This window comes from Microcaecilia unicolor, chromosome 12, assembly GCF_901765095.1.
Source record: "Microcaecilia unicolor chromosome 12, aMicUni1.1, whole genome shotgun sequence".
Taxonomy (NCBI): domain Eukaryota; kingdom Metazoa; phylum Chordata; class Amphibia; order Gymnophiona; family Siphonopidae; genus Microcaecilia; species Microcaecilia unicolor.
In genome coordinates, this window is record NC_044042.1 from 15,871,046 (window position 1) to 15,890,134 (window position 19,089).

A 19,089-nucleotide genomic window follows, 5' to 3' on the forward strand; every position below is an offset into this window, starting at 1 on the left:
AAGAAGACTTTTTCGTGGCATCTTTCCTGGAAGCAATGACCTATTACTGGCTAAATCCAGAGGTCTCTATTCCATCCTCATTCTCCTTGATCTTTCCGCTGCTTTTGACACTGTCGATCACAGCATACTCCTTGACACCCTGTCCTCACTTGGGATTCCAGGGCTCTGTTCTTTCCTGGTTCTCTTCCTACCTCTCCCTCCGCACCTTCATTCTGGTGGATCCTCTTCTACTTCTATCCCTCTGCCTGTCGGCATACCTCAGGGTTCTGTTCTTGGTCCCCTCTTTTCTATCTACACTTCTTCCCTTGGTTCATTAATCTCATCCCATGGCTTTTCCTACCATCTCTATGCTGACTCCCCCCAAATCTACCTTTCTACCCCTGATATCTCACCTTGCATCCAAACCAAAGTTTCAGCGTGCTTGTCTGACATTGCTGTCTAGATGTCTCAACGCCACCTGAAATTAAACATGACCAAAACCGAGCTTCTCATTTTTCCCCCCAAACCCACCTCCCCACTCCCCCCATTTTCTATTTCTGTTGATGGCTCTCTCATTCTCCCTGTCTTCTCAGCTCGAAACCTTGGGGTCATCTTTGACTCTTCTCTCTCCTTCTCTGCTCATATCCAGCAGATTGCCAAGACCTGTCGTTTTTCTTTACAACATTCGTAAAATCTGCCCCTTTCTTTCCGAGCACTCTACCAAAACCCTCATCCACACCCTTGTCACCTCTCGTTTAGACTACTGCAATCTGCTTCTTGCTGGCCTCCCACTTAGTCACCTCTCCCCTCTCCAATCAGTTCAAAACTCTGCTGCCCGTCTCGTCTTCCACCAGGGTCGCTTTACTCATACTACCCCTCTCCTCAAGTCGCTTCACTGGCTCCCTATCCATTTTCGCATCCTGTTCAAACTTCTTCTACTAACCTATAAATGTACTCACTCTGCTGCTCCCCAGTATCTCTCCACAATCGTCCTTCCCTACACCCCTTCCCGTGCACTCCGCTCCATGGATAAATCCTTATCATCTGTTCCCTTATCCACTACTGCCAACTCCAGGCTTCGCACCTTCTATCTCACTGCACCCTACGCCTGGAATAAACTTCCTGAGCCCCTACGTCTTGCCCCATCCTTGGCCACCTTTAAATCTAGACTGAAAGCCCACCTCTAACATTGCTTTTGACTCGTAACCACTCGCCTCCACCTACCCTCCTCTCCTCCTTCCTGTACACATTAATTGATTTGATTTTTTGTCTATTAGATTGTAAGCTCTTTGAGCAGAGACTGTCCTATGTTTGTGCAGCGCTGCGTACGCCTTGTAGCGCTATAGAAATGCTAAATAGTAGTAGAAGCAAGCAAGATCCGGGAAACACCCTCTGAAAGACCTAAAGAGGCAACTTCTAAGCTCTCAACTTCCAGGCCATGACAGCCAGAGACTGGAGGTTGGGATGTAGAAGCGACCCCTCGTTCTGGGTAATGAGGGTCGGAAAACAATCCAATCATCACGGTTCTTCGGAGGACAACTCCAGAAGAAGAAACCAGATCTGACGGGGCCAAAAAAGAGCAATCAGAATCATGGTTCCACGGTGTTGCTTGAGTTTCAGCAAAGTCTTTCCTACTAGAAATATGGGAGGATACGCATACAGGCTTGTCCCCAAATGTAGGAGAAAGGCATCTGATGCTAGTCTGTTGTGGGCCTGGAGTCTGGAACAGAACTGAGGGACTTTGTGATTGATCTGAGTGGCAAAAAGATCCACCGAGAGGGTGCCCCATGCTCCGAAGATCTTATGGACAACATCCATGTTCAGTGACCACTCCTAAGGTTGCATGATCCTGCTCAACCTTTCGGCCAGACTGTTTACGCCTGCCAGATACGTGGCCTAGAGAAACATGCTGTGGCGGTGAGCCCAAAGCCACATCCTGACGGCTTCCTGACACAGAGGGTGAGATCCGGTGCACCCCTACCTGTTGGTGTAATACATAGCAACCCGATTGTCTGAATTAGAATAATTTGGTTGGACAGCCGATCTCTGAAAGCCTTTAGAGCGTTCCAGATTGCTCGTAATTCCAGGAAGTTGTTCTGAAAATCCTTCTCCTGAAAGGACCAAGCTCCCTGGGTGTGAAGCCCATCTGCATGAGCTTCCTACCCCAGGAGGGATGCATCCGTCGTCAGCACTTTGACCTTGGGACACCCATTCCAAGTTCCTCAGCCACAAATTGGATCGAACCATCCACCACTGAAGGGATCTGCACAGCTCGGTGGAAATATGTATTACATCCTCTAGATCCCCTGTGGCCTGGCACCACTGGGAAGCTAGGGTCCATTGAGCTGATCTCATATGTAGGCGTGCCATAGGAGTTACATGAACTGTGGAAGCCATGTGTCCTAAGAGTCTCAACATCTGCCGAGCTATGATCTGTTGAGACGCTCGAGCCAAAGACACTAGAGCCAAGAGATTGTCTGTCCTTGCCTGGGGAAGATGAGCTCGAGACGTCTGTGTGTCCAACAGAGCTCCAATGAACTCCAATTTCAGCACTGGAACAAGATGGGACTTGGAAAAATTTATTACAAACCCCAGCAGCTCCAGCAGTCGAATAGTCATCTGCATGGACCGTAGAGCCCCTGCCTCCGAGGTGCTCTTCACCAGCCAATCGCAAGCACCCCCGACACCAAGGCCAACTGACGAAGCAACCCTTCTAGAAGCTCTGGAAGAAGGGCGCGTTTGCACTCGTCGAGAGCTGCCATCGGAAAAGACTGTGGGACCGGTGCAGGAGTCTGTGCCAGAATCTGAAGAGGCTCAAGAGCCAGTACCAGGCTGCCAGACAACCGACACATCGGCACCTCCTGAATGGAGGGTGAGCGATCCTCCCTGCACCGGTGCTTCTCGGGTGCAGACTCCCTCGGCTCCCCGGAGCTCTCGGTACCATGTCTGGAAGGAGATCGATGACTGTGCTTCTTCTTCGCCTTCGCTCGACACCCGTCGAGACTCCTCGGTACCCCTCACGCCTGCTCGTGGCCAGATGGGTGGAGACCCACTCGATGCCTCACTGCTTCCAGCTCGATGCAGTCTCTCGGCAGCCATTACCTGCGCTGCTGGTGTTGCTGCTTCCCTCGACGTCGACACCCTTGGTGCCAATGTCGAAGGACCGGACCGCTCAGAAAAAAGCTTTTCATGCTGAGCCTCTCGAGCCACTTGGGTCCGCTTCTTCATGAACTTGAGGAGCTTACAAGAAAGCTGGGAAGTGGTGGGGCCCAAGACACTGAAGACACCACGTGTGAGGGTCGGTGCTTGAGATGGTCCGGTTGCAGCGAGTACACTTGAAGCCGCTGGGCGTCTTCGATGACATGGGCGGGAAAATAGCGTCCGCAAAATCAAAGGGCTCGATTGTGCCACTTAAAAAGGCACAAAAAGAGGTGAAAAAAACACAGCCAAGCAGCCTAAAGGCAGCTGCAACGAAAAAGAAAGGAAACTTGTAAAAGTTGAGAAATAAAGAAAATAAGGGAAAAATTCAATATATATATTTTTTAATTATTATTTTGAAGCAAACTAAAGAATAAAAAGGAAAAAGGAGCGCGTAAAACGCGAAATCATGGTTCTCCTGAGGTGATAGACAGTTGCGCAAACACAACTCTCCTGCAGCGCGGATCAAAAAGAACTGAACGTGACATGCTCGCGTCGCCGGAGGGAAGCCCCTCGCACATGCACAGTGCGTCTGGGCCCGTGCGATGTTGCGTTCCCGAAAGTTCTATGCTTTGAGGAAGGTTCCAGTCTCCTGGGGCCGTCATGGACGACGACCCATCAGTGACAATATTCAGCCTGCTTGTCCTCGGAGAAAGATCAACACCCAAAAGGGGGGAGGGGCCTTAACCCAGGGAGCTCAAACATTAAACAAAAATCAATGAAAAGGGTGAACTTACCCACAAATCTGACTATGACCCTGACCATTTCACTCTATAGGAAACCATACCAATTCTGAACTGTTCCTGACAGCCCTATTTCATTGAGTAGCAGTAATAACATATGACCCATCATGTTGAATGCAGTCAAAAGGTCAAATTGTAGCATATCCCTTTAATACAAAATCTTTAATATAATTTACAATAAACATAAAAATTTCGGTGCAGAAACCTTTAATAAAACCAGACTGAGAAAAGTGAAGGATGTTCTAAGTATCAAGATATTCAGTTAGTTGAATGACCACTAGGGTCTCTAGCATATGTGAAAATTGGAATGCTTGCAATGGGTCTACAAGTTTAGAGTTCCTGTCTCCTATTGAGGAATTCTTCAAAATAGGAAACATTTTACTAATATAGTTGGAAACAGAACAGACTTCAAAGGTTTTCAACCTATGTATGCAACCAGACTACAAAGAGGGAGGGTTTCTCAATAAATAAGGGCAACTATCAAGAACATAGAGCGAGGATGAAAGTTTCCTCAGTGCTGACCAAACAATTTTTTCTGGGATAGCTGAAAAATTCTCCCCAAATTTATTGAATTTACAGAAGAGACTTTGCAATTTGGTTTCAGCAATCTTGCACGTAAATAACCAACTAATTTTTTAGAAGTTGAAAGTTCTGATTCTTTCAAATTAGATACCATTTAATCAGTGGAGTGGCGGCCTAGTGGTTAGGGTGGTGGACTTTGGTCCTGGGGAACTGAGTTTGATTCCCACTTCAGGTACAGGCAGCTCCTTGTGACTCTGGGCAAGTCACTTAACCCTCCATTGCCCCATGTAAGCCACATTGAGCCTGCCATGAGTGGGAAAGCGCAGGGTACAAATGTAACAAAAAGAAAATAGATACTATTGGAGATTCTACATGGAATGTTGCTACTATTGGAGATTCTACATGGAATGTTGCTATTCCACTAGCAACATTCCATGTAGAAGGCTGCGCAGGCTTCTGTTTCTGTGAGTCTGACGTCCTGCACGTACGTGTAGGACGTCAGACTCACAGAAGCAGAAGCCTGCGCGGCCACATTGGTGATCTGCAAGGGCCGACTTCTAGTGGAATAGCAACATTCCATGTAGAATCTCAAATAGTAGCAACAGTGGAGGAGTGGCCTAGTGGTTAGGGTGGTGGACTTTGGTCCTGGGGAACTGAGGAACTGAGTTTGATTCCCACTTCAGGACAAGGCAGCTCCTTGTGACTCTGGGCAAGTCACTTAACCCTCCATTGTCCCATGTAAGCCGCATTGAGCCTGCCATGAGTGGGAAAGCGCAGGGTACAAATGTAACAAAAATAAAATCAATATAGGTTAAGGTTTCAACTATTTTAAACAACTTTTAAGGATCAGCATATTTACGAGTTTGTATATTATTCCTTTTTTGCTCTGTTAGAATGGAAAAAATGCTATTAAATTGCAACTAATTTTAGCCCAGCAGCCTGCTTTTGTCAACATTCTAAATATCCACAATCACATTTTAACCTCAGTAAATTATAACTGAACCAATGAGAATAGTTCATTCTAAAGTTAACATGCCGGAGTTAGTGGAGTACTTTCATGCAGAATATTATGGGTGACATTATACCCCATCAGCACATTCTGGGGATTTACCAAAATAATTATCTAATAATTTTATTATCTTAGACCAGAATTGAGTGTGACCAATTTTCCCTCTAGCAAATTATGTTTTGAGAACACTGATGGAAAGAGTACATATGTTCCAATTATTTCATTAAGTAGTGGTCAGACCAAATTTTGAGATGTCAATATCAGTATAGAGAAAAAAACAAAACAAAAAACAGTCTTGTGTAGGAAATGAAGAAAATAGGCAAAGAGAAACTGATGTCCCTTATCATATATGCTAGGGAGTATGAAAAGCCGATACCTACTAAATTCAATACTGATTTACATCAAAGGATGATCACCCAAGAGTAAAACAATACAACTTTAAAACACTGAAAAATAATCAAAACATCTTACTGTACATCATGCCGTTTTCTGGAAGGGGGGGGGGGCAATATGGAAATTGGGTTGTATTTTGTTTTGATAGTCATCCAATATTTCACAGCACAGGATCTCTAAGTTTGTACACTAAAAAAAATATAAATGAGTGCTATTCCACTTCCTCCTTGTCCTTTTTGATATGTGGCAAATTTCATAGCCTATAAGACATCTCTATAACAAGATCAATACAATTTTGTGTTTCCATTATAAACATAAGATCCAGTTGATCACCAATCCACTCAAGCAAGCTCCTTTTTATTACAAACCACTATGGCGTTTACACTGAGAGAGAAAGAAACAGAGAGAGATTCCTTCTGCACATTCTGAGTATTTTATCATAGTGCATGGATTTGTTTTATCTCTTTATCCTCAGAAAATTTAAATTACTTTGACCTCTTGATCTGTAGCCAACAAAACCTTCAGTAGCATTAGGCATTACCTTAGAGCAATTAAACAATGCTGCCCATCCTGATTTATAAAAGGATTAACAGGATGATCCACCACACACCGCCAAGGACACTAAGGCCCTCCCAAGGACTTTCACTATCTACACCCTCTCCAAAAGACATTACACAATGTGAAACCCACACGCGAGCCTTCTCCAGAGTAGCTCCCACACTCTGGAATGCATTGCCTGAAAGGCTCCGCTTAACACAAGACTACCTCTACTTCAGGAAGCAGGTGAAAGCTTAGCTCTTCAACCAAGCCTTTAACGGAAAAACTAACTTGTTAGTCTCACTCACACAAGGATTGACACGGGCTGCACATACTGCAGTGGGACATGTTTATCCACTCCTACCCTAGCTGAGATAATATTTAACCATCTCTCTGACCTCACATGCAACTTTCTTCAAATCAATCACCTTACTTTCTAATTCTACCTACTTTCTTACTCATCTATATGTTACACCTTTGCCTTACTCTTCACTACCAATTATGTTCTAGTACATATTGTGTTGTCATTGCAAGTAGTATACCATGCCATATTTTGTATTATTGTTCGAATATTTTTACTGCTCTAATTGCCTCCTGCTCATGTTTGATCTATTCTTACTGTACACCGCGCCTTGAGTGAATTCCTTCAAAAGGGCGGTAAATAAATCCTAATAAATAAATAAGGTGCATGGCACTACCAAGGCCTGAAGCTCACTGACCCTACGAGCTGAAGTAACAGCCACCAAAAAAATGATATTCCAGGTCAAGTACTTCAGATGGCAGGAATTCAATGGCTCAAAAGGAGCTTTCATCAGCTGGGTGAGAACGATGTTGAGATCTGACTGGGGGCTTTGACAAAAGCAAACCTCTCATGAAGCGAACAACTAAAGGCTGTCCAGAGATTGGCTTACCCTCTACACGGCGATAAGCACTAATCGCACTAAGGTGAACTCTTACTGAGTTGGTCTTGAGACCAGACTGACAAGTGTAGAAGGTATTCAAGCAGGGTCTGTGTAGAACAAGAAAGAGTATCTAGGCCTTGCTGTCACACCAGATGGCAAACCTCCTCCATTTGAAAGAGTAACACCTCTTTGTGGAATCTTTCCTGGAAGCAAGCAAGAATCGGGAGACTAAGCTCTCAACATCCAGACCGTGGGAGCCACAGACTGGAGATTGGGATGTAGAAGCGACCCCTCGTTCTGAGTGATGGAAAACGCTCCAATCTCCAGAGGACAACTCCAGAAGACAAGGGAACCAAATCTGATGAGGCCAGAAGGGTGCAATCAGGATCATGGTTCCGCAGTCTTGCTCGAGTTTCAGCAAAGTCTTCCCTACTAGAAGTATGGGAGGATACACATACAGAAGGCCTGTCCCCCAATGTAAGAGAAAGGCATCTGACGCTAGTTTGTCGTGAGCCTGAAGCCTGGAACAGAACTGAAGGACCTTGTGATCGATCCGAGTGGCAAAAAGATCTGAGGGGGTGCCCCACGCTCGGAAGATCTTGCGGACAACGCCCATGTTCTGTGACCACTCGTGAGGTTGCATTATCCCGTTCAAGCTGTCAGCCAGACTGTTTACGCCTGCCATATAAGTGGCTTGGAGAAACATGCCGTAACGGCGTGCCGAAAGCCACATCTGGACGGCTTCCTGACACAGAGGGCGAGATCCGGTGCCCCCCTGCTTGTTGGTGTAATACATGGCAACCTGATAGTCTGAAACAATATGATTTGGTTGGACAGCCGGTCTCTGAAAGCCTTTAGAGAGTTCCAGATCGCTCGTAATTCCAGGAGATTGATCTGAAGACCTTTTTCCTGAAAGGACCAGGCTCCTTGAGTGTGAAGCCCATCTACATGAACTCCCCACCCCAGGAGGGATGCATCCGTCGTCAGCACTTTTTATGGCTGAGGAATTTGGAATGGACTTCCCAGGGTCAAACTGGATCGAATCGTCCACCACTGGAGAGAATTCTGAAAGTTGGTGGACAGTTGGATTACATCCTCTAGACTTCCCACAGCTTGATACCACTGAGAAGCTAGGGTCCATTGAGCTGATCTCATTTGTAGGCGTGCCATGGGAGTCACATGAACTGTGGAGGCCATGTGCCCCAGAAGTCTCAACATCTGCCGAGCTGTGATCTGTTGAGACATTCGAACTATGTACACCAGGGACAGGAGGTTGTCTGCCCTTGTCTTGGGAAGATAAGCTCAAGCTATCTCTGTTCAACAGGGCTCCAATGAATTCCAACTTTTGTACTGGGGTGAGATGGGACTTGGAGTAATTGATTACGAACCCCAGTAGTTCTAGCACCTGAATAGTCATTCGCATGGACTGAAGAGCCTTTGAGGTGCTCTTCACCAGCCAATCGTTGAGATAAGGGAACACATACACTCCCAGTCTGCGTAGCAACGCTGCGACTACCGCTAGGCACTCTGTAAATACTCTGGGTGCAGACACCAGACCAAAGGGCAGTACACAGTACTGAAAGTGCTGAGTTCCCAGTCGGAAATCGAAGATACTTCCTGTGAACTGGAAGTATTGAGATGTGTGTAAGCATCCTTTAAGTCCAGAGAGCATAGCCAATTGTTTTCCTGAATCATGAGAAGGGTGCCCAGGGAAACCATCCTGAATTTTTCTCGGACTAGAAATTTGTTCAGGGCCCTTAGGTCTAGGATGGGACGCATCCCCCCTGTTTTCTTTTGCACAAGGAAGTACCTGGAATAGAATCCCAGCCCTTCTTCCCCTGGTGGAACAGGTTCGACCGCACTGGCCTTTAGAAGGGCAGAGAGTTCCTCTGCAAGTACCTGCTTGTGCTGAGAGCTGAAGGATTGAGCTCCCAGTGGGCAATTTGGAGGTTTGGATTCCAGATTGAGAGTGTATCCTAACCGGACTATTTGAAGAACACACCAGTCGGAGGATATAAGAGGCTTTGTTGAAAAAAATATCAACCTCCCTCCAACCAGTAAGTCGTCCGGTACGGACACTTTTATTGAGGCTATGCTTAACTGGAGCCAATCAAAAGCCCACCCTTCCTTTTGCTGGGGATCAGTATGGGCCTTAGGCGCACACTGTTGACGAAAAAAGTGCACTGGGACTGAGTCTGGGCAGGCTGCCAAGAAGCAGGAGGGTACCTACGCGCCTAGGACAGAAATAGGGAGCACTCCTCTTCCCCCTCAAAATAGCTCCCAGATGAGGAGGCAGTAGCAGAAGGCGCCCGGTGGGAGAGAGAATTCATAGCATCATTATGCTTCTTGATCTGATCAATAAGATCCTCTACTTTTTCACCAAAAAGGTTGTCCCCCCGGCAAGGAATATCCGCCATTCGCTGCTGGACAGAATGATCCAGGTCAGAGACGCGCAGCCATGAGAGTCTGCGCATCACTATACCCTGAGCAGCAATCCTGGATGCTACATCAGAAGTGTCAAATGTATCCCTGGCCAGGAACTTTCGACACGCCTTCTGCTGCCTGACCACCTGGCGAAAGTGCTTGGTCAGCTCCGTAGGGAGTGCATCAACCTAGCTGAACAGTTTTTTTTTTGTTACATTTGTAACCCGCGCTTTCCCACTCATGGCAGGCTCAATGCGGCTTACATGGGGCAATGGAGTGTTAAGTGACTTGCCCAGAGTCACAAGGAGCTGCCTGTGCCTGAAGTGGGAATCAAACTCAGTTCCTCAGTTCCCCAGGACCAAAGTCCGCCACCCTAACCACTAGGCCACTCTTCCACTTGCCGTATTGAGTCCTGCAAGTGCACGCTCGTGAAGAGCTGGTATGACAATCTTGGCGGCGAGCACAGCAGCCTGATACGTCTTCCTCCCAAAAGAATCAAGAGTTCTAGCTTCTCTGCCTGGGGGCGCCGAAGCATAGTCTCTAGTACTCCTGGCTCTCTTGAGGGCAGAGTCCACCACCATGGAATTGTGGGGTAACTGGAACCTCGTCAATCCAGGTTCACCGTGGATCCAATACTGGGATTCAACTTTCTTCAGGACCACAGGGCCAGAGGGGTCGACAAGTTTCACATAAGGACTTCCTTCAGTACCTTATGCAAAGGAACTGTCACAGCCTCTTTAGGTGGAGAAGAATAATCCAGGACCTCGAGCATCTGAGACCTGGGCTCATCCTCAACCTCCACAGGGAAGAGAATAGCCGTAGCCATTTTCCGGACAAAAAAGGAAGACTCTCTGGTGGAAATAGTCTCCTCTATGGCAGAGGGGAAGGATCAGAGGGAATCCCAAAGGACTCATCAGAAGAAAAGTACCTGGGATCTTCCTCTGACTCCCACGAGCGCTCTTGCTCAGTATCGGATAAAACCTGTGTTCAGGTGCTTCGACACAACCTGCCTCAACGCCGAAGAACGATGTCCTCTAAGGCGATGTCGAGAGGCTGACGCCCAGTCCGACTGCGGCGATGGTCCCTCCACCGACGTCAAAGAGGAGTCAACCTGGGTGGCAGCAGACGGGGACCTCACCGCAGGGGAAGGGCCAGACACCGCTGCAACAGACGGTACGGAAGGCGCAAGCATCCCCAACACTGAAGCTGACTGGTGCAGTAGTCCCTCCAGAAGTTCTGGAAACAAGGCCCAGATGCGCTGGTCGAGAGCTGCCATCGGAGAAGGATGCGGGGTCGATGGAACAGGCGGTGTCAGAATCCATGGAGGCTCGGGAGCAGGTACCGGGCTGCTATGAGACCGACGCATCGGCACCTCCTGTATCGAGGGGGAGCGATCCTCTCGGCGCCGACACTTCTCGGGTGCAGACTTCTCTCGATGCCCCAGAGCTCCCGGTACCGTGTGTCAAAGGAGAACAATTATGGTGCTTCTTCACCTTCGCTTGACAGCCGTCATCGAGACTCCTCGGTACCGATGAGGAAGACATGGAATCCTCACGTCTCCTTGGGGCTGGGTCCGACGAAGGTCGGGCCCGGGGGCCCTGCATAACAGGCAGCTTCGAGACAGGTGGATACCCCCTCAACGCCTCACTGCTCCCAACGCGAGTTGGTCTCTCAGCAGCCATTACCTCTCTTCCCAATGTTGATGCTCCTTTCGATGTCGAAGGACCAGACCGAGCCCCAAAAAGCTTTTCTCATTGGGCCTCTCGAGACGCTTGGGTCCATTTCTTCATATGAAGACAACAGACTACAAGCGGTTGGGCTATGGTCAAGCCTAAGGCACTGGATACACCAGGCGTGGGTATCGATACCTGAGATGGTCCGGTTGCACAGAGTACAACGTTTGAAGCCGCTGGATGTCTTCGATGACATGGAAGGGAAAACGGCTTCGGCGAAATCAAAAAAGATGCGATTGTGCCTGATAATAGAAAAAGGGGCACAAAAAATAAGGGAATAACCCGACTGCGCGGCCTAAAAACCGGCCGTGACAAAAAGAAAACGAAGCTTTAAAAGGGAACAAAAACTAAAAGCACAATACAGCAACTCTACTTTTTTTTTTTTTTTTTTTTTTTTTTTTTTTTAAATAAAATGAAAAAATTAGAAGAAAAACAAATATTCGAAGACTTTTCCTGCGCTGCCAGAGGAGCGCAGAAAAAAAAATCTACCGCACCTCAACGTGGAGAAAAGAAAACGGAGAAGGCTCTGGCAAAACTTTTTCCTTTTTTGCTTGTAAAAACATTTGTCGCTTCCTGGGCCAACGCAGACATCAACCCACTTGTGAGAACAAGCACCTTTCAAATATTCAGAGGACCATCTGCGCTCTCCCTTCCAGGATATACATATTCAGATCATAATCTTCATACCTCTTCTGGCACAGACCCCATACTATTTTGATTTCTTTCTTCTTAACTACTTCAAGGTTTTTTGTTTTAAATTATTTTTTAGAATAATATCCTTAGCAAGATACAATTTCCAAGACTCACAGTTCTCCAAGTAGGGGCTCACCAACTTGTACAGGGGCATAACTCCTGATTATGCCCCTCCCTATGCAGCCTCGCACCCTTCTGGCTTAGTTACCTTCTTGTCACACTGTTTTCCCACCTTGACATCCTCAGACATTATCACAGATTTCTTATGCTCAGTACACATCAGTGTCTCACTACCTTATCATACTACTCCTTTGGGTTTCTGCTACCTGGATGCACCACTCTATACTTCTTCACTTCTTCACACTGAAAGTTAATTGTCAAGCATTAACGCATGCTTTTAATTTTTGTAGATCACTTCCTAAGTTGCACCCTTCTGCAGAGTCCACCCTGTTGCACATCTATGGGCATTCACAAAAAAAAAAAAAAGTTTTCCTTCTAATCCTTCAGCAATCACTTACAATTGTTGAACAAAATTGGCCCTAGAATCCCAAGGCATTCTACTATTCACCCTTTGTTCTTCCAAGTGAACTTCATTTACTCCGTTACGCAACCAATTTCTGATTATACTTTACCACCTTGGGCCCCCATGCTTAGGCTACCTAGTTTATTCATTAGCCTTCTATCATGAATAGCATAAGCTTTGTTGAAATTATATCATATCCATCTACTTCTCTGGGTCACCAGTCAAAGAAATCAGATTCATCTGGCACAATTCACTCTTGGTAAAGCCATGTATCAGATCTTGCCATTCTTTGGATTAAAAAAGGTTCACTATCCTTCCCTTCAGCAGTCTCCGTTACTTTCCCCATCACCAAGGTAGGTCCTTACTGGTCTGCAGCTTCTCACTTCTCCACTTCTACTTTTGTGAAGGTCATGCTGATTTCCAAGATCTATTAAAAACATAACCTTAAGAGGACCTGCCAGCAATTTTGAGCTTCTGCAACATCCTAGGATGACATTGCGCTTGTGTGCAACTGCATTAAGGGAAAGACATGTGCCGCTGCAGCTACCATGCAATCTTAAGCACAATATTTTCTTTGTTAAAGATGAAAAGTCAACTTATTTGAGCCCTCTGTGCTGACAGAAAAGCTTTGGCTGACAGTATAAGTTAGCACTTCTATGAATTTTAGTGTCTGAGTGGGGACCCCGAGTGGATTTCATGAGGCTGATAAAATTCTAAGCTTTCAAAGAATTTGCAGCAAGTTCAATACTTTTGTCCTTGGCCTGGCCTGCAGTTAACCAGTTATCCAGATAGGGAAAGAACACCTCTTCATCACAGAAGGGCTACTACCACTGCTATGCATATTATGAATAGGTGAGGTGCTGAGAAGAGGTCTGAGAGGACTTTGTATTGGAAATCTGATCAAGCAATTGGAAATGCAAGAACTTGTGCTCTGGATGGATTGGAGTATATGAGTATTAAGCATTCTTAAATCTGGGGAAGCTAGCCAAATCATTCTTCTGTAAGAGTGGTAGGAATATCACTAATGAATTCATTCTGAATTTTTCCTTTATGGATGGGCTTGTTTAGAAGTCTTGTATTGGCTGAAGTCCTCCTAATGTTTTGGAAATCAGGAAGCATTTGGAGTAAAGTCCCTGATTCACCTTGGTTGGCAGGATGACTTATACTGCACCGAAGAAGGGTCTAGACTTTTTGCATAATTGACTTCCAGGGAGAAAGAAAAAAAAAAACAGCTGAAAAGCTAGTTTTTGGTCAACTGGCTGCAGAGTAAAACAATCTACTAACCATTCTTCTTCACAATGTTCAATATCAACTCATCTGTGGTCACGCACTACTTTGTTCAAAAAATGTTATTTTTCCCATCACAGCACTGGCATACATATCATAACCAAAAATGTTTGGTTGACAAGACTTGATTTTCCTCCAGGGGGTCTGTTGTAACCATAAGAATATGGTCTACAAAAAAAATACTGGGATCTCTGATCAGCAGCAATTGCCTATTTCTGCCACCAAGGACTGTATAGTGAAGCAACTTTTATAAGCAAAATAGTTTCCTTGATTTTCTCCAAATGAGAAACTGTGCATTCTCTAAGCTTTTGCTTTTTTTTTTTTTTTTTTTTTTTTAACTCACTCGTGGCTATCCAAGGATCTTTCCCCAGAGGAGTATGAATGAGCAAACTCTGGAGATCTTAAATCTTTTAAGAGCCAATTCAACCACCACAGATTGGTGAAGCAGTTGTAATTTAAGAACATACTGGGAGAGACAGAAGGTCCATCAAGCCCAGTATCCTGTTGCCAACAGTGTCCAGGACACAAGTACAGTACCATGCAAGATCCAAAAATAGTGAATATATTTTATGCTTTTTATCCTACTAATAAGCAGTGGATTTTCCCAAGCCCATCTTAATAATGGCTTACGGACTTTTCTTTTAGGAAATTAGCCAAACTCTGCTAAGCCAACTGCTTTTACCACATTCAAGAAATATTTTCTTTGATTTTTTAAAATGTACTATTTAGTAGCTTCATTGCATGACCCTAGTCCTTGTATTTTTGGAAACAGCAAACGAGAGATTCTGGTCTACCTGTTCCACTCCACTCCGACTCAGTATTTTATAGACCTCTATCATACCCTCCCCCCTCAGCCGTCTCTCTCCAAGCTAAGGAGTCCCATCCCTTTTATCGTTTTCATTGCTCTTCTCTGTACCTTTTCTAATTCTGCTATATCTTTTTTGAAATGTGGTGATCAGAACTGCACACAGTATTTGAGGTGCAGTCAAATGCATTGCTGGTTGCACTATATTTTCAAAAGTTGCTGGAGATGAAATAGATGGTTGCCAAAACCTTAGCTTGTTCAAGGAGTATTCCGTATACATGTAGTGTCATTTTGTCTTTTGGCATATCTAGGTATTTCAGGATATTCTGGGATCCGATTTCACTTATGTAGGCAAAACATTTGAGATCCTTTGTAGAAATTTAAGCTAAGCTGTATTATCTATTCTCTGTTTGGAATTCTTTTTTGGTTGCTGTGGAGATTGATCAGATAGCAATCCTGGTGAATAATATTGCCAAAGTGACTGCAAGTGGTGTTGGACTTATTCGATTCCCATACTGACTGACTCAGATTCACAAGTAATAAAGGAAAGGGAACAAAATAAACTAGAGCCCTTGGGGAGAACTTCCGTATAAATGGTGCTTTGATGATCCAAAACAAGCAAAGATAGTGGAAACAACAAATGACAGCTATTACTTCAAAATCTTTATTGTTCTACCTCCAAATAACTCATGTTTCAGCTATTGGGCCTACCTCAGAAATCTAACGAATTCCTCGTTTAAAGCAAGCATAAATTTGCTTCATGCGCAGAAAAACAAAACAGCCACGATCAAATCTTACAAGTGTCACAGAACTACTTAAGACTATCACTCACCACTGTCCCACCAAAAATAGCTGAAGGTTACAGGATGTTTTAAAGACCCTACTGAAGGCTCACTTTTTCATTGTGTATTTGGTGTATTACCGGAGACCTGTCAGCTGTGGGCTGAATGAGTTCCTGTAATTTGCGACTTTGTTTCTTCTCTCTGCTTTGCTTTTAAACAAGACATTCCTTTTCCTTTATTTTTGTGTTATTTTTTAATCTGATTGTGTACTGTGATCCTCCTGTTGATAATCGCAGCATATCAAGTATTTTAATAAATAATTATAATACATGAAATCTACGTAACAAGACCATGCCAGGCAGATGTCATCAGCAGGTGTCCATGCAGGTGTAAGTTCGGATATAGAAATTTAAAAAAGCATTATAAATGTATCACATCACACTGATGAATAAGATTGAAGTTAAAATACTGTTTTACCCCATTACGTTCGTAGCATACACTCCCTGATGGACTTTGACCTGGGGCAGCTGGAGATTTACTCTCTAAGTTGTGAGGAACAGCACACACAACCTAACAGTCAAAAAAAAAAAAAAAAAAAAGAGATAAAGTTGCTAGTTATAGAAGCAACAGCAACACAACTAATGTCCCCCAAATTCTCACCACCATGGGTTGGTCAATTTTAAGAAAAGGATACTCAAAAGTTGACATACTGTGTGCTAATTTTCACCAAAAAAAAAAAAAAACCACAACAAAAAAACCTGGAACCAGCGACTCCCACTCCCTCCCACCCCATTATAAAAAAGTTTCACACACACAAGGCTGAAGAGTAAATTATTCATACCTGTTAATTTCCTTTCCTTGAATTCTGCTACACCACAAGACAAGCAGATTATGTCTCTTTCCTATCAGCAGATGACACAGAACATGAACTGTTCCAGTGACATCACCAGTACAAGGGCTTGTGGAGGCTAGAACCCTTCAGTATGCTATTGCCCAATCAAAAAAAAGGTAGGACACTTAAAAACACCCATTAAATAATCCTCTGCATAACTTTACCACCACCCTGAACTAGGCAGCTATGTATAAGTAAGGAGCAAAAACAGTCCAGCAGAAATCAATCTTCCAGGGCAAGCTCTGGACAGGTCTTGCAGGAGTCAAAGAATGGAGAAAGATTGTACCCGTTATCCAGCTAAGAAGTCTAGACATGTAGAAAATCAGTGCCTTACAGAATCAGGGAAAACAAAACCCCCTGAATCACAGCTTTGCCAAATGCTGCATCGCCCTTGGACAACACTGCCACCCTTCAGATTTCTTCGTGTCCCACATGTGGGCCTCCACCCAAAATGTCAACTGCACCCATATGGAATGTGACTTGCACTGAGCTATGTAAGCCACCTACTTGATCCAGCAGGTAATCAAGGATTTGAAGACCACTTCTCCTTTGTCCTGGTCTATGGACTGTGCAACAACCTGTTCTACCTCCTGAACTTCTTCATAGCATCCAAATAACGCAGCAGCAATCTGTGTACTCAACCTCACCTCTCTTCAAAGGTGGGAAGAGACAGACCACATGGTTCAGCAGGAACAGAGACTATCTTTGGCAAGAACAGAACAGACCTAATTACTGTGTAATACAGGTCCCTATAGGACAATGCCTAAAGCTCAGACTCATCTGGCTGAGCAATGGCCACTAGAAAAATTGAGTGGTTTTTCATAAAGGCATGATTCAGGGGTTCAAAAGGTGGTCCCTCCAGCACACTGAGCACTAGGCTTTGCTTGGGAAGAACTGTGTGCAATGGGGGATGAATGTGTTTTGCCCGGTGTAAAACCACGCACAAAAAAAACATTAAAAAAAAAAAAGCCTAAGCATTACATCTGCCTGTGAGATCAAGGAGATCCCCCTGCCTCTAAAGTAAGATAAAGCCATTACCTGAACCTTGAGAGAATTGATGGCTAGCAGCTGAAAATTCCAGGGGGAGCTCATGGTCTGCACACCAATGCTGAAAGTCTTCACACTCACATATAAGTCAAGGAGGTGGATAATAACTGGCCTTGAAAAAAGTAATTACCTGCGCTGAGTATCCCTTGGCCATTGGTCATCAACTTTTCAAGAGTCAAGCCATACAGGATCTGAGTTTTCCATGACTATGGGCCCCGTCTCAAGACCCCTCCCTCCCCCCCAATTCCCTGAGAAACAGGAGCAGAGGACTTGCTGAAACAGATCTGCATAACATGGATATGACCAATACAGGGCCACAACAGGCACAAAAAAGAGAAGTCACTGTTTGCAGCCTATGAAAGGCCACGGTGGAGACATATAGGGGCTCCTGTTCAGATCAAGGCTTTATATCAGTGTCGATGCTCACAGCTTCGACCTCTCTTCTGCTCCACCCAGAAGAACCAGGTTGCCTCCAAAGCCTAGTTTTCCCCTGCTTGGTATCAGACAATGCCACAGTGATGGCATACACAGCTGGATTAACATTCCTCTCATGAGAGGGAGGAACAATAGCCAAACTGCCCCTCAGCAAAGGCTGCAATGAGCTCTCCCCCCCCCCCCCTTCCAACTGGTGAGGCTGGCATCTGTAGTCACTATAATCCATTTGGGTGCATCTATAGGAGCATCCCTGAGAAATGCATGAGAAGATTCCATCAAATGAACTGCTCCTGCAGAGGATCCAGAAGTAGAAGGCACACCTCAAAATCCTAAGCTGACAGGGCCATCTCTCTCTGCAATAGCCATATATACAACCTGGCCCACAGCACCACCTTGAGGGTTGCCATCATGGACTCAAGCAGTTGCAAATAGTTCCAGACTCAGGGTGCTGCCTGAGCACAAGCTCCCTCTTCTGAGACTGAAGCTTGTGCATATGCTCCTCCTGCAGGAAAATCATCCCCTGCTTCGTGTCAAAGCATAACCTGAGGTATTCCTGTGATAGCACCAGTCTGCTCATCTGATAACTGACCACCCAACCAAGCCATTCTAATAGCTCTTATCACTGTCCTTGTGGCCCATCTGGAGTCTAAGTCAGTGTCAATCTCCAACTGATTCAGCCAATTGTCTAGAATGACCTACTTGCAGAGATAGGCCGCAATGACTACAGTAACCTTTGTGAAGGTTCAAGGCACTGTTGCAAGGCTTTGAATTAAAAATGGCTGTCAAGCACCCAGAAGTGGAGATACTACTGTGCTGCTCCTGGAGTGGGATATGGAGCCATGCCTCCGTCAGATCCAGAGTGGTGTGAAACTCACTTGGTCCAACAGTCTCCATCAATATTAAAAAAAAAAAAAAAAAAGGGGGGGGGGGGGGGGGGGGGGGGAGGAAAATCCTGAAGCAGCATTGACTGCCTTCAGATCCAGGCTGGGATATTTAAAAATTATCTCCGATTGGTTACTCATCACAAACTAGTTCTCAATAAGGACAAGACCGTAAGTTGTTGGTTCACAGGAGATCTATCTCGCTTCAATTGTTTGGTTCGCTTTTCAGCCACTTGAGTCAATTAGATATCTTGGGGTTATCCTTGACTCTCAGCAGTCATTCACATCTCAATCTTTAACATAA

General features: G+C 45.1%; 1 protein-coding gene across 11 annotated transcripts in view; it reads right to left on the minus strand.

Annotated features, from left to right (window-relative positions):
- CSDE1 (cold shock domain containing E1) overlaps nucleotides 1–19,089 on the minus strand; it is a 181,239-nt gene that overhangs the window by 61,304 nt on the left and 100,846 nt on the right. For 8 of the 11 annotated variants that reach the window (XM_030221412.1, XM_030221409.1, XM_030221408.1 and 5 more), the window contains one exon: nucleotides 16,008–16,100. The exons of the other annotated variants lie outside the window; for them this stretch is intronic. In XM_030221412.1, coding sequence (XP_030077272.1) covers nucleotides 16,008–16,100 — 93 coding nt within the window. The remainder of the gene's footprint in view (nucleotides 1–16,007; nucleotides 16,101–19,089) is intronic. 11 annotated transcript variants of the gene reach the window in all.